General features: G+C 38.0%; 1 protein-coding gene across 4 annotated transcripts in view; it reads left to right on the forward strand.

The window, feature by feature from the left end:
* TULP4 (TUB like protein 4) overlaps positions 1 to 15,128 on the forward strand; it is a 150,720-nt gene that overhangs the window by 24,959 nt on the left and 110,633 nt on the right. For all 4 annotated transcript variants that reach the window (XM_054630706.2, XM_077175437.1, XM_077175436.1 and 1 more), the window contains one exon: positions 1,447 to 3,730. In XM_054630706.2, coding sequence (XP_054486681.2) covers positions 3,479 to 3,730 — 252 coding nt within the window. In that variant the 5' untranslated portion in view covers positions 1,447 to 3,478. The remainder of the gene's footprint in view (positions 1 to 1,446; positions 3,731 to 15,128) is intronic.

Below are 15,128 nucleotides of genomic sequence, written 5' to 3' on the forward strand. Positions count from 1 at the left end.
TCTCGGGGACAGTGTTTCTGATAAGTCAGCCAACTGTGTAGGGTTGTAAACTACTTTACAACTTTGCCTTTGTGTCTGTAAATTTGTTTTCTTATCTAGTCTCTTTTTTTTAAACAAAATTAATTAATATGTCCATGCTAGAATGAAATAAGTGGTTAATTACAGGAAACATGAGGTTAGTATAGTGCTTTATGTAATAAAGACAAGACCATTTTTACAGCTCTGATGACTATTATGAATGCAGCTCTGAATTTAAATGAGCTCTCTTTAGCAGTGACTGTAGATGCAATAACTGCATATGTGTGCACTTCGGATACAACTACTGGAATATCCTGAATGGCCTTTTGCTTGGTCTCTTGTGCTTTATTTGTGTACACTCTTTTGTATAAAATTGACTTTGGGGAATTTTTCTCCCCTTTTTTAAATGGAGATTTAAGCAGCATTTGAATAGTCTTTAAATTCATCTGTGTTGATTCAGACTTTTAAGCTTTAATTTTGAAGTACCTTAGATCTCTTCAAAGCAGTAGTTTAAGCCCTGGAGGAATCTTCCCAGTCTCTTTGAGACTGATAAGTTCAGTACTGTATTTTCATGGTTTGGAGCATCTTTTCTATGAGGAAAGTCTGAGAGCTGAGACTTCAGCCTGGAGAAGAAAAAGCCTAAGGAGATCTTGTTGTTGTGTACAGTTGATGGGAGGGAATTGAATGAGAGAGACAGGCTCTTAATGGTGGTATCCAGTGACAGAACCAGAGGCAATGAGCACAAACTGAAACACAGATGGTTCCCTCTAAACATCAGGAAACACTTTTCTGTGAGGATGACTGAGCACTGGCGCAGGTTGCCCAGAGAATTCATAGGGTTTTCATCCTTGGAGATATTTAGAAACTGCCTGGATACAATCCTGGGTAACTGACTCTTTCTTGGTGACCCTGCTTGAGCAGTGTTTGGACCAGATGATGTCCAGAGGTCTCTTCCAGGTCAGCCATTCTGTTTGTGTGTGCCTCAGGGTCTAACCCTGTGCCTGCTCTATCACTAACATCTCCCTTCCCCATCTTCACTTCAAAGCTGTGAAATCTTTAAGACTTTGCCCCAGAGACTGTGAGCAGGACAAAGCTCTTCCCCCTCCTCTCCCCCCCTCTAAAGTATCCTTCCCAGATACATTTCATTAGCTATACATGTCCATCGTGAAAGTTTTGGCAATTTTGGAAGTGAAAAAGAAAATTTTGTATTTTGTCTTTGTGTGTCTATCAAATACAAATATATTATTAAACATGTATGCTCTGAATTATGCTTTATCTATATATAATACACTGTGTAGGAGTCCAGTATACAATCCTTAACCACAATACTTCAATTACTGTAACAGTAGTACCAGTATCTTTAACTTGTTTTGTGATTTATTTTATTCACTTTTTTCTTTTTGTGTGTGTGTGTGCTTTGCTTTGCAGAGTTGGAAGAATCCAGGGATTTCAAGTTTTGAGTAGCAGGCATCTTACAAGATTACCACACCTAAACTGAAAAGGGAGATGCAGCTCTGAGTACCAGACTGGTGTGTGCACTGCATGTACATGAAAACGCACGTGTTTTTGTCATCACGTAGACTTGCTCTGGCATATTCCTGAGAGCTTTGCAATTGATGAAAATTAATTTGAGAACCAGATGGAGCACCTTTGCAACACAGGAATCAGTAATCCATGGAAAGACACCTGCCAGTAATGTTCAACTTCCCACATGGTCTTCACGGGTGAAAAAAGTCTGCAAGAAGAGAAAGAAAAAACACCCTCTGTGCAGGAGAAGCTTAATAAATACCTCCACAATCTAAATCAATAGCTGTGAGGGAAACAGAAGAATCAAGAGGGCAGAGGAAACTGATTTAGTTCTAGCAGAGGAATAATGTATGGTCTTGGGCACGTTTTGCTTTGGGCTCAGTAGATGTGAATGGACAATAAATCGTGACCTTCTGCTGAGCAATGATGACTGGAAGTAAATAAGTTGAGGAACTATGGGACAAGTCTGGGCATTGAACTGAGCAAACCTCGCCGTCCTTCTTGAGTTAACCAGGTCATCAAACTTGCATATCCCTTCTCCCTCTCCTTTTTCCTCTTTTCACTTCGTGTGATATAAATACTAGCTAATTGAGCTCATAAATGTTATTCAAATAAAACGATTGGAATACTTCATATGTTTCCTTCTTGTACAGCTGCAAATGTTGTGTCTGGAACTATGAATCTGTGCTGTAGACAAGCATCAAGAAGGAAAGATCCTGTCAAACAAGCAAGGAAAATACCTAGAGAAATAGTGAACCCAGGAAGTCAGATTTTTAATGCTGCTTCTCTTTCTTTTTTAGATGATTATATTTCTTCCTTCCTTGAATTTTAGAAGATTTTGAAAGAGTGCTTACTTGATGTGCTTTAATTCTGGCATTTGTTTTTTATGGTAGAATGAAAAGTCTGTGATTCCTTGTAGCAGAAAAAAAAGGGAAAAGTAAAGGAAAAACAGCTTGATATTGTAGCCCGTTTCACAGGAGAAAGAACTTCATGGTTCACCTGAGGCAAACTTACCTACTTTGAAAGCTAAAAGCTTAAGAGCATTTTTGATTCTGCTATAAATGAAGAGGGGGTTCTTTTTCATTCGTGTGTGGCAGCAAAAAGTGGGAAAGCAGGCAAGATAGCGTGATAAACAGTTCAGGCTGTGTTGGGTCTCTGGTGGAAAAAAAGTGCTGCGATGAAAATTGGATTGGCTTTGGATTGCAAAAACTTTTGAGTCCAACGAGCGGTTCAGTACCAAGAGGGATTTCCTAACTGGCCTGGCACACCAGTGCCTGCACAAGTTCGGGTCTGTTGTTTCACACGGTTTGTGTGCCTTTTTTTCCCTTTATGCAATCTCTTTCAGCTTTAGCAGCAGAAATACATCAGATGGAAAAGATATGCCAGAGGGCAGCTTGGAAAAGAGGAATGTCATATATATACATATATATGTATGTGCGTGTGTTTAAATTTCTGCAACTGAACTTTTGAAGAAAATCTGACTGGAGGAAGTTTTAAAAGCCTTAAGTTACTTGAAACCTACACATTTGCAACTCTTTGTCTCTGGAATTGCATTACGCTAAACTGGAATCTCAGGCTGAATAAAGATTATATCAAGTTGAGCAAAAAGATGACTTAACCATTTCTTGAGCGCCTCTTATGAAGTAGCTGTTTCTCCAAAGGATAAGTGCACCCCCACTCTACAGACTCAAAACAAAAATGAACCTGAATTTTTTTTTAAGTGTTACTTTTTCTTAGCCAACTGCCATCATCTTTTATAGAGGAATTTTTCACTATGCATTTGGTGGATATTTATAAACACTGACCCCATCCTCCTCCCTTTCAATGATCTATCCAGGTCAGTCTTATCAATAAAAAAAAAAAAAAATTGATTTAAATTTTGTGCACTAGACATATTACTTTCTTATGTCAAAAAATAAAATATTTAAAAAGCATGTATGCAGCAGTGGAACATGGGCCTGTTCTTTGCAGCGATTCCAACATCCTCTGCCTCTCCTGGAAAGGCAGAGTCCCCAAAAGTGAGAAGGAGAAACCGGTGTGCAGGAGGCGGTACTATGAGGAAGGCTGGCTGGCAACGGGCAATGGCAGAGGAGTTGTGGGTGTCACTTTCACTTCCAGCCATTGCAGGAGGGACCGGAACACCCCTCAGAGAATCAACTTCAATTTGAGGGGCCACAACAGTGAGGTAAGCAAAACATGTGTTACACTCTAAAGAAAATGATACCTACCTTTTTCTCTTCTCTTCTCTTCTCTTCTCTTCTCTTCTCTTCTCTTCTCTTCTCTTCTCTTCTCTTCTCTTCTCTTCTCTTCTCTTCTCTTCTCTTCTCTTCTCTTCGTTTTTTTCTTTTTTTGTTTAAGTATTTCTGCTTGGAATTTGACAGAGTGATATGAAGGAGGCTCAAGACTAATCCAAATGGGATTTGGGTCAATTGGAATTTTTCTGGTAAATTCAAGCATACACGACTGATGGTGGGAGGTTCTCTGGAAATGTGTCTTGTTTTGGTCTGGCCTACTTTCTCCTTCATTCCCCAGCACCTGCCAGTTTCCAAGCAAATGCAATAAATGCATGTTAATGGAAGTTGAAAGCTGTGAGAGTCAACTGCTTTCACACGGTGGTGAAGTCTGGCCTGGAAGACAAATGGAAAGGCAGAGCAATAGGAAAAAAGCTTGCTTGAAGTCTGCCAGATTTTCAGAAGCTGCAAACTGGAATGGCCTGTGACAGGAGATAGCTGTTTTATCTGGAAAAGCTTCTCATTTTGTTAGAATCAAGGCCAACTGTGACTTCTCAGAGAAATGCTGAGGTGCCTTGCAGTAAAATGCCATAACTTCAGTGTGCAAAGAATTGTCCTGAGTACAATGATACAAAAACTTTTCCATTCATGTTTTCTGAAAGGCATAAATCTGTTGGTATAAACTGGTATTTCAGCTGTGCTTTATCATCTTCCTGGCACCCATCTGTTTGTAGTATGCTTCATGGAAAGTGCAGGGTGATGCCCAGTAACATACCAAGTGTCTTAGACAACAGGGAGGACCTAGTTTGTTTTTGCTTTTTAGTTAGGATGTGTTTGGATATGCTCTTTGAGAAGAATCTGTTCAAATCAAAGATTTGCTGTTAGGTTGGTGGGTGGAATGGCATTTTAAATACTGAAATGAAAACCAAAGATACACCAAATTTACAATGTGTTTTTTCTTGTCTCTTTTGCTATTTATTGGGTGGACTCTGGGAATGTATGTTGCCCTTTCAACCCAAGCTGCACCAAAGTTTCAGAAGTGGGTAGTTTTGGTTCTTGTGTAACATTAGTAACAATCCTCTTTTAAGCAAAAAAAGGGAGCAGCTGTCAAATACTTAGTCTGAAATAATTGCTTCCACATGCTTTGTGTATATGGAGGTGTGTTGGTGTATGGTAAATCATACAGACTTCTATATGTATAGATGAAAGACAGATTCATGTATATATTTGTATCAGGTTAATTCAAAGAAATTACAGCCACATTTTCCCAAAGGGAAGAATGATATTTGAATCCAGCATTTTGGTTTGAATGACAGCTAGTTGTATGTTTAATTTTCAATTACAAATTGCATTTTATTTTTTAAGTGTGTGTGACACAATGATCACTTTGCATTTCTCCATATTTTGTTATTTAAATTTTCAGTGAACCTGGGCACTTGTTTCTCTTCTTTTGTGTAATATATGTTTTCGCAACAATATAGGAAGTTTCTGTTTCTGTGAAGTCTTATTGCAGAACTTGGAAATACAAGACTAGGTTTCAGTATGTGCCCATTTAAGCGGAGAAGATGCTCATATGCATGCTGCCCTTTGGGTTTGGGTAGTTTTGCTTTATTTACTCCATTGGCCCTTGGAGTCTCTTTGTGGGTCATTGCATCATTGCTGTGTGGATTTAGCTGTGCTGTTTGCACATCCTTTCCGCTAACAGTGATTGGCATGAGAGAGAGAGATTCAAATGAAATGAAACTTCTCTATTTGAATCTTTTTGTTGTGGTTGTTTGGGTCAAGCTTGTGATTAATAAAGGGTTGTGTTCCTGTAAGTAATCCTCCTGACAGCAGGAATTGTGTCAATGACCAGAGTAGAGGCTTCCAATTTATGTCTCTGTGAAACAAAACTGACGTGGTGGGATAGAGAAGTGGCTTTAGTGGAACTAGCTTTCTGTGATGAGTCTGTGGCTGCTATCAGATTTTCCTACTGTTATGTATTTCTGACCATCGTTGTAAATAAAAGTTCATTTTTACAAGATGATGTGTTACACAGCGCTCTTCACCAGGCTTACTGAATTTAATCCTTTTATAGGAGAATCCCACTGGTTTGGATTAGAATGTTAAAGATATATAGTTCAATGGGCAGCGAGATTCTTTAGAAGACACCTTTTCTTCTAAGTCTGTCTGCTGAAAGATTCTTGAATGAAAATATTGAACAGCAGTGCTTATTGCTACTATTTGCATAAGAAGAAGTAGTAAATGTTTTGTTTTCTTATTGTCCTGTTAAAGAAGGCCAACAACAACGTGGTCTCTATTGCGTACCACCATTCATAATGGAAAATGCTGATTTTGCAAGCACATCCTGGTTTGTGTGTCTGATGAGGACCTATGTGTGTCTGATTAAAGCCACGTTTGTTGCTCAGAGTGGGCCCTTAGATTGTGGTTGACTTAAAACTCATAAGAGCCTGTTTGATTTGCTGACTAGTTCTGGAAGCATATTGTGTTATCTTGTTCCCAGAAATGGTGATTTATACCTATTTTAGAGTTGATTTATAAATGGTGATTTATACCTATATTTTTCTCTGGGATAAAGCTAGGGTGCCAAGTGAGGTTTATTGCTTTTCAGTCATACAGTGCTACTTCAACATTAGTATGTGTTCAATTATTAAGTATAAAATGCTGAAATGAACAGAATGGAAGAGTGACAATATAGAAGCAATATAAACGTTTTCCATTTAGAGTGTAATTAACAATATGCTGTGGGCAGAGCACTACATTGTATTTAAAGTGAAAATCTAGAAGAAGGGGTAATGTGGCAGCACTGTGCTTCTGGCAAGAATGTGAGACTATTTTTAAGTAAGTCAAGAAGGTGAATGCTTGTGATGGATTTTTGCAATCTTTTTATGACTGCTGGAGAGATTCGCTGAAATCTTTTTGGTTTATTTTCTTGACTCTAATAAAATGCCTGTAGCCTATAAGAACAAACAAGAATGAGGAATCCCCAGGACTGAATTACTGACATGCATATTATAGTGCTGGATTTGAATGACTCATCATGTTGAACAGTAATTGAGAATTAAAAGCATTGTAGTGTGAGCCACACTTATGTTTCTGCAATTGTTTTGCTTAGTTCTTATTTATTCTGTGGCAAGGGGTGAAAGTATTGCATTTTGTGATACAAAATTGTGAGCAGTAGGCTCTGAAGTGTGCCAGACTGAGTATTTTTTTATAGTGCTACAAAGATACCAACTTTCAGTATCTGATCCATCTTGAGTTTTCTGGGGAGAGACTTCCAGGGGGCTTTGTGAGAGATAACTCAAAAAAAAAAGCCCACATTTAATTTAGGAGACTTCAATTAGCCTTATAGGGATTTTCCTTCCAGTGAAATATTTTGCAAATCTAATTGGTTGGATGGTGCCATTGTAAGTGTTTCTTCTAATGGTTTCTGTTGTGTCTGGTGTATTAAGATGGTACCAATTTTTATAGCACTTAATGTTTCTTAAATTGCAAGTGCTTAAAAAAATGTTTTGCAGGTGTACATTTACTTTTGACTTTGCTAACTAAAAAGACATCTTTGATATATTTAATAAGAATCAGTATGCTAATTGCTAGACTGAGGCATTAAAAAGTATTACAGGTGTATGCAAATTAGATGCAGTGAATTAAGTAACAAGCTGAATACATTATTGAGCATATATAACATTTTTTACTGTAAAGATAAAGGAAATTATTTATTTACATCTGTCATTATTTGAGTGTTCCAAGCATATATCTACAGCTGCAAAAAACCCACCCTGTTTCATTTAGCACAGGTTTTAGTAGATAGGGATGTAAACATGTCTCAGCTGGACTGTCAAATGAATTAGTTACAGCTTTTCAAAGGAACACTGTCCTTTAAAAATATTCAATACATGTTGGTTTTCATACTGCATTAGTTATGGAAGTCTGCACAGTTCTTGGTTTTGTTTTGGTTTAGAGTAGAAGGAGCTTAAAATGTTTTTTCCTGGTTTTAAAAAGAAAGAAAGCTTTTCTTTATCCTGTCCCGTTTTTTGAGGTTTTATGTATCTTGCAGAGCAGATTTTTTCCAGCAGTCTATTGCTTGTTTGGGAAATAAATTTTAAAAACCCAAACAAATAAGCGTTTTCAGTAGTGTTTCTTGGTTTGTAGTGTCACTGGGAAGAATACAGAAAAACAATATAGGAAATTTTTTTTGTTTGTTTAAACTTTGTTTTAATGTAACTGGCATTTGAAAGTTAAATGTGATTTTTATTATGATTCTTGGACAGAAAAATTGAATCAGCATGTGACTCTTTACAGTATGGATCCCTTGTATCAAATGTTGCTTTCAGACACAGCTGGAACAGTTGTTACTGGTGAATAATTAAAAAATCCTGAGGTAGAATGATGCCATGATGATCCCTTTTGGCTTTAGAAGTCTCAGTGGTACAAGACATACGCTGTTGTAAACTGCAGTGGTACTGCAGATCTCTTTTCTGTTTTTCTGTCACTGCACAAAGAAGACAGGACATTTGTTGGCAGAAATACTGTCTCTTTGTTAAAGCAAGCTAGTGTAATTGGAAAAGACAGACAAGCTTTTGGGCATACAAGGTTCTAAAGGAGGACTTTTATTTCTGAAAGCCTGTGTTGTTTTTACATCCTACCTGATACAATGCTAAATCTTTCTTCAAACCATGCCCTTCCTCTGTCCTTAAGCTATTAGGGCTACAGAAAAATAGTGCTGCAGAGAGGCAGAACTAGTGGGGAGTGACTTGTAGGACAGCAGGTCCTGTGCCTGCCTGTGTGGCTCTGTTTGCTTTGTACTGTGGCTGGTATTGCCAGGCTGTTCTCACTGCCTGCTTACAGAAAGGACAGACACATTGGGCTTTCATGCAGGCTCCTTAATGCACCTTCTTGAACTGCCTGCTCTGCAATTAGTCTGGGTGCTTGAGTGCTTTTATTTCTTCAAGCAAATATTAAAAGAGCCAAAATACATTTTAAACCTTTTTGGTAGTCTTTTATCAGTCTTTTCAACCTTTGCTGAAGTTTAAACATGCTCTATGGCATGCAGAGGTGTCTTTCATAGCCTTCTCTTAGGAGAATCGTTAAAGAAAATAAATGGAGTAATAAGTTGGAAATGGTTGATCCTTTCCCCTTAAATGACAAATAGCAGTCTTGCTGTTTCCCATATCTATGTCCTGTGTCAGTTTACAAATGCCAAGGTATGGCATAAACTTGTGTACCAGCACGACTCCTGTATAGTTCGTTCACTCTAAGAACTGTGACCACTTTCAGTGAGTCTTTTTCTTTGTGGTACTGTCTTTTTTCCAGCCACATCCAGCTCCTACTTTCACAAATATTTTTGTGAAAAGCCTTTCTTTCTGTCCATTTTTCTCAATTGCCTCAGAATCTCAGCCTCTCTGTTCAATGTTTATTCTTATGCAGTTGTGGCTTTGAAGCAAACCATCCAATATTGCCACAATTGTTGCTGAGTAATGAGAGTTGGTAATGCTGCATTGATCTGCTACTTGGAAATTGCTCTTGTAGGTCATGCAGCAGTTCGTTTCTTGCAAAGGTTAGGTCATCAGCTTTGGAAAATTTTACATTACGGTTTTTCTGGTTTGTAGTAATAAGCATCTAGATAATTACCCCGAAAGCTGAGGAAAAAAGGAATATATAACATGAAAAAGTACTGTCAGCTTTTAAACAAAATTAATTATATTTGTAAGTGGGTCATCCATGCAGTTTAAAATTTTATCATGAAAAAAAAAAGTAGCTATAGTTTTGTTGTTAGATAAATCTACTCAGAAAAGTAGATTTAACTCACTTAAACCAGAAATTACCCCCAATTTTTTTTTCAAAAAATTGCTGAAAGATAACAACATGCATATTTTAGGATAATGACATGCCTGAGGGGCATTTCTTGCTTTTTGAATTAGGGTGAAAATACTTTGTTCTTCTGTACAGAAGCAGTTGTTCCACATGATAATTTGTGTGTTCAAGCAAAATAAATGCATTTTCTTTAACATAAGTTTAATGATGAGGATCTATTGATGTACTGAATAGATGAGATTACTCACGTATTAGACAGTGGATACCCAAGCTTGGAACATGAGTACTTTCTGAGTAAAGTGTTCAATAAAGAATTTATTATGAACTTCTGAAGGCCTTGTATATATTGAGCATCTGAAGAGTAGAGAAATTCAGTTTTATGATGGCATTTCTGAGCCATAATAATCATTAAGGACACTGCCTTGGTTTAAACAGTTCCCAGAGGAGTTCATCAAATTACAGATAGTCTGAACAGATAAGATACCCATTACAAACTATAAACATTTCACAATATAATTGAATGTAGAGTACCAAGTAACTGCTTGTCAAGTGTAGCTAGAATGTAGTAGGACAGACAAAAGATATTTTATAGGCACTTATCCTTGGGCAACCAGCATCTCTGCTTTAATAGCAATCCTTTGTGAACATGCATGAACTTCTGAGGAAATTCTCAATATCCTCTTTGCATTAGGAACTTCTTTAAAGAGAAATAATCCACTTGTATAATAATAATCCACAATTGTTATGGGAAATAATGAAAATGAAGTTGAATTAGGGAAATTCTTGTGCATTTTCAAAAAGAAATGCTGGTTTATGATTTTCGTCAGAATTGTGATATTCCAATTCTAGAATTACTTAACAAATTCATATACTGGGAAATAGTATCCTTATGCATTGATTTTTCTATTATTGTTATTATTTTAAGGATATTAAATGTATGTAGATGACTTTACTAATGAATAAAACACAGCTTTGTTTACCCTAATCAGAATGTTGAACATGAGCTAGCAGTGTAACCCTTACTGCAAAAAGGACAAATGTGTCCCTGGTGACATCAGGAGAAGTATTGCCAGCTGTTTAAGGCAGGTGGTCCTTACCCTCTGCACAGCTCTGGTGAGGACACACCTGGAGGATCATGTTCTGGGGTCGGGGTTCCCCAGTAAGAGAGGTCAGGAAGGGCCACAAAAATGACTGAGGGACTGGAGCACCTCACCTGTGAGGAAAGACAGAGAGCTGAGACTGTTCAACCTAAAGAGAAGGTCCAGAAGAATATTCTTCATGTATGTAAGTACTGGCAGGGAGGGTGCAAAGAAGATGGAGCCAGGCTGTTTTTGGTGGTTCCCAGAGACAGAGGTAAAGGGCACAAACTAAACTGCAGGAGGTTACCCATGAACATCAGAAAATGTTTTTTTACTGTGAAGGCAGGTGGGATAGATAGCCCAGAGGTTTTGGAGTCTCCATCCTTGGAAATAATCAAAAGAGCCACCTGAACACAGTCCTGGGCAAGAAAATCCATGTCCCTGCTTGAGCAGGGAGCTCACAATTTCCAGAGATTCCACCCCAATCACTCTGAGATTCTGTGAAATATATTTGTAAATCTAAGTGAAATCTCTTGCACAAAAATTGGTGAAGCAGCATCAAAAAACAGCTCTTGAGGCAGGCAGGAAGTGTTAAGCATACAGAAGTGTGGAGAGAATCCATTCAAGTTTGGCTAAAACGAGAACAAACTGCTGTGCTAGAAGAGGAGGATTTTTTTTTTTTTCCGGAGGAGAAATCCATATGGTTTCCCAAGTAGTCAAAGAGTTGGAGAGCATAGTCAAAATCCTCATGCAGAGTTGCAGGCAGAGGTTATTAAAATGCAGAAGAAAGTCAAGCTGTTGGATGTGAGTGACTTCATATGAGAAACAGAATTTGCGAAGGAAAATTGTCATTGAGCTGAAGAGAAGGAACTGTCTAGATGCACAAATCATGGTGTTTGAAAAGTTTTAGAAGAAGCTACAGAATGTGAGTCTGTTGTAAGCTATAGAAACCTACAGGTTTGCTTCAAACAAAATGATAAAAATGCTAAATTGTAGACACTGAAAGATCAGACTTCTGGAGGAAATTGTATCACCAGCAGTGCCCCAGTTACTGAGTTGGCTCATCTGCTTGTAAAATGAGAAAATGGCAAGTAATTGTTTCATCTGGGAAAGACAAGGCAGAAGTGTGAAGAAGCCTGCAGCAGCAGATGCACACTGCCTGGGAGAGGTGTGTGCAAGCACCTGCCCATGTGCAGGAGCCACAGGTGCAGCTGGAGTGCAGCCAGTCTCAAAATGTCAGGGTGGAGAATGGCACTGGCTTTTGTGGAGCTGAGCAAACATGTGGGGGATCTGGCAGGCACTGACAGTCAGCAGAAGGCAGCAGTCAGTTGCACAGATGTAGCTTCCAGAGGATAATGGCCAACAGCAGAAGGCTGATTATCAGCAGTATAGCCATGTCCTGCTAATGTCTTGAGTGGTGTCCTGGAGAGGGAGCCAAATATAAGCACCTGCAAGAGATGTTGGAGAAGTTGGGAAAGAGTGAATATTTCAGCCTGTTAAAGAAGAAATGCAGTCTTCTGAGTAAGGGGGCAAAAAGAGAGTTCTTCCACCTAGAGAAGAGACAGCTCTAAAGCCTCAAACCTGAAAGAGCTAGAGGAGGTTGAGTTTTACAGGAAAACCAATTCCCCCCAAAGGAATATCAAGGTCATTCTTCAGGTAGATGCACAACAGAGAATTATGTCAGTGAAAAAAAAATAAAGGTAGAAAGGAGACTCAACAGTCTTGATTATTTGATTACAAAATACTAAAAATGGGGATATTTAACCTTAAGCTGTGCCAGGGAAGTTTGGGTTAAAAATCAGAAAAAAATTTGTCACTGAAATAGTGATTGGGCACTGGAATCATCTGCCCAGGGAGGTGGTAGAGTCACCATCCCTGGATGTGTTTAGAAAGAGTCAGGGTGTGGCACTCAGTGCCGTGGTTTATTTGATAAGGAGGTGTTAGGTTATAGGTTGGACTTGATGATCTCAAAGGCCTTTTCCAATCTAGTTCATTCTGTGATTCTGTGTGATTTGTAGCTTCCCTAATGAGGACCTTTCTTGAGGAATGACCTTATCTGTCAAGGGTGCACATGTGAAGATACCCCAGAAGCTGTTCAGAGGATAGAGTGAGACTGCTTTCTGGTGCTCTGCTGTGGGTAAAAGGAGTGTTGATGGCATACTAGAGAGCTTAGTTTGTAAGGGATACAACAGGACATTAAGAAAAGTGATCCTGTTTCTTCTTCTTTCCCTTTCCCCAATTCTGATTTGATCCTGTGCAGTATTTTTTGAGCCTGAAAATATACAAATATCTTCCTCTTCAGCTGAGCAGTTTCCTATGAGCATACAATGGAACTGTGGTTCCTGCTGCTGCACAGAAGTGAGAATGCCAAATGTCTGATTCATTAATAAAGGGTGTTGCTGTGGAGGGAGTTGTGTTTATTTTAAGGAATGCTCAAAAGGTTTAGTTCCTTGAAATAAGGTGTCTTAAAAATATGCAGAGGATTAAGTGGCTAAGAAAGGCTGTAGATTGAGGGTACCTGTCACTTCTTGTTCTGGTAATATCTTGAGCCAGGCCTATGCTTGATAACCTAAATGGGACCAGTATTGAACAAAATGTATGAAATGGAAGAACATTTTTTGTTCTTCCATCCAGGCTCAGATTAGTTTACTGTACAAAATGGGGCCTTAGCTTAAGTTATGTTTATTGGTGTCTGAGATAAATGTTTTCTCATTTACATTATCTTAGCAATTCTGCTTTTGGCCAGAAGGTACCCCATTGATCACAGATGTTAGAGTAGGAATTACTGTTTTCCTATGAAAAATCATCATCTATGTGTTTATTTACATTTCAGTGCATTTCCAGCATTCTTACTGTTTCCAGAATAATACTTTCAACTGGTTTCCTCAGATTTAGTAGTCCTCCTACTAATTAGAGATTCCAGACTCTGCATTTCACTTGTGAGAGAAATCTGGTGTCATTAACTTTCTTGAATATCAGCAACAATTATGCAAGTTACAAAAATGTAAACCAAGGCTTGTTTATTGAGAAATACCTGTTGGCATATACATAGATGTTCATGTTTGAAGGAAATGAGAAGTCTTTTGAAGCAGTGCTTCAAATTGAGAGTTGTTCATAATGACAGAATTTCTCCTGCCCTAACCTTTCTCCAGAAGAAACAAATCCAGCAGGGAGGTTAACAAATGAGATTTTGATATTGTCATTTTCATACATACTATTTATGAAACCAGTTATACTTTGTTATTATGCTTTATGGCTGCCATAAAGTTACTCTGTTGAATAAACAGATTTGAATTAGGTTTTGACACAATGTTGTTATGTTTTATTAAAGGGCCTATCTGAAGCTGGTGTTTCTTTGAGTTAATTATGGTAAGAGTTCTAGTCTCTGTGGTCACTTAGTAAGGGTTAAAATTGTCCTCCCTCAGCCAGGCTCCTCCTGGAGTGGAGAAGTGAGGTCTACTTGTGATTGCACTGGTTGGGGAGATGACTGTGTGTACTGCAAGGCAGTGGGTGTCAGGAATTATAGGTGGAGGTCATTTTTCCATCCTGAAGGTCTTGCTACTGACAGCTAAAATGAGTCATATAAAGCATAAAAAGGGAGAAGAGGCTTCTCTAAAACCAGGTGATCCTATACTACCATTTGAGGCAAATATGTCTAATTTTGTTTCCATACATACAGAATATTTTCATAATGCCTTGTTCACATTTTAATTGCTCTTTCTGCAGCTTTGATGCATAATTGTAACAGTAATCAGAACAGGTTTGCCTGATTTGAAAAACTTCCATCTTGTCCATAAGACTAGAAAGCACAGTACAAAGAATTTGTATGCTATGCACAAGGCATTTTATGACTTCATTTGAGATTTTTTCAATGTAATTTCTGAGCCAGAGACTTTTATACTGAGATGCACCAAGGTTTAGTAGCAAGTGTATCTCCTTTTTGAAAATAGTAAGACAGATACTTAAAATGTTTTAAACTTGATGGGTTTGGGCAGCTGGTTTTTAAGTTTCTTGTGGCCTTTACATTTTTAATCTTAAGGACAGAAATTTGAAAGCTATTTAATATGAAAGACGCTCTAGTCTCCTAGGTTGTTATTTCTAAAACTACTAGTAGTATCAGAAATACCTTGCTATTAAAATTTTCTTTTTAATCCATTGGTGCAAATACTGGTAGCAACTGAACTGCTAGTTTTACTTCTACTCACTCTATTATTATTATGGTTATGCTATTGAAAAATATATAGTATTACCTAGTTGGCATCCATTAGTACTTTTACTAGAATCTGTTCCAGCAGAGGTTTTGATTTACTTGATGTAGGCATCTAATATGTAATTATTTTAAACATTAAGTGATAGCAGCTTTTATGAAAATAGGGAAAGGGCTCAGAATTTAGATAGAAGTGGGAATGAGCCTGAAGTGTAGGTAGGGTGGGAGTTTTGGGACTGTTTGGATTCAAGA

This window comes from Agelaius phoeniceus, chromosome 3 (genome assembly GCF_051311805.1).
Source record: "Agelaius phoeniceus isolate bAgePho1 chromosome 3, bAgePho1.hap1, whole genome shotgun sequence".
Taxonomy (NCBI): domain Eukaryota; kingdom Metazoa; phylum Chordata; class Aves; order Passeriformes; family Icteridae; genus Agelaius; species Agelaius phoeniceus.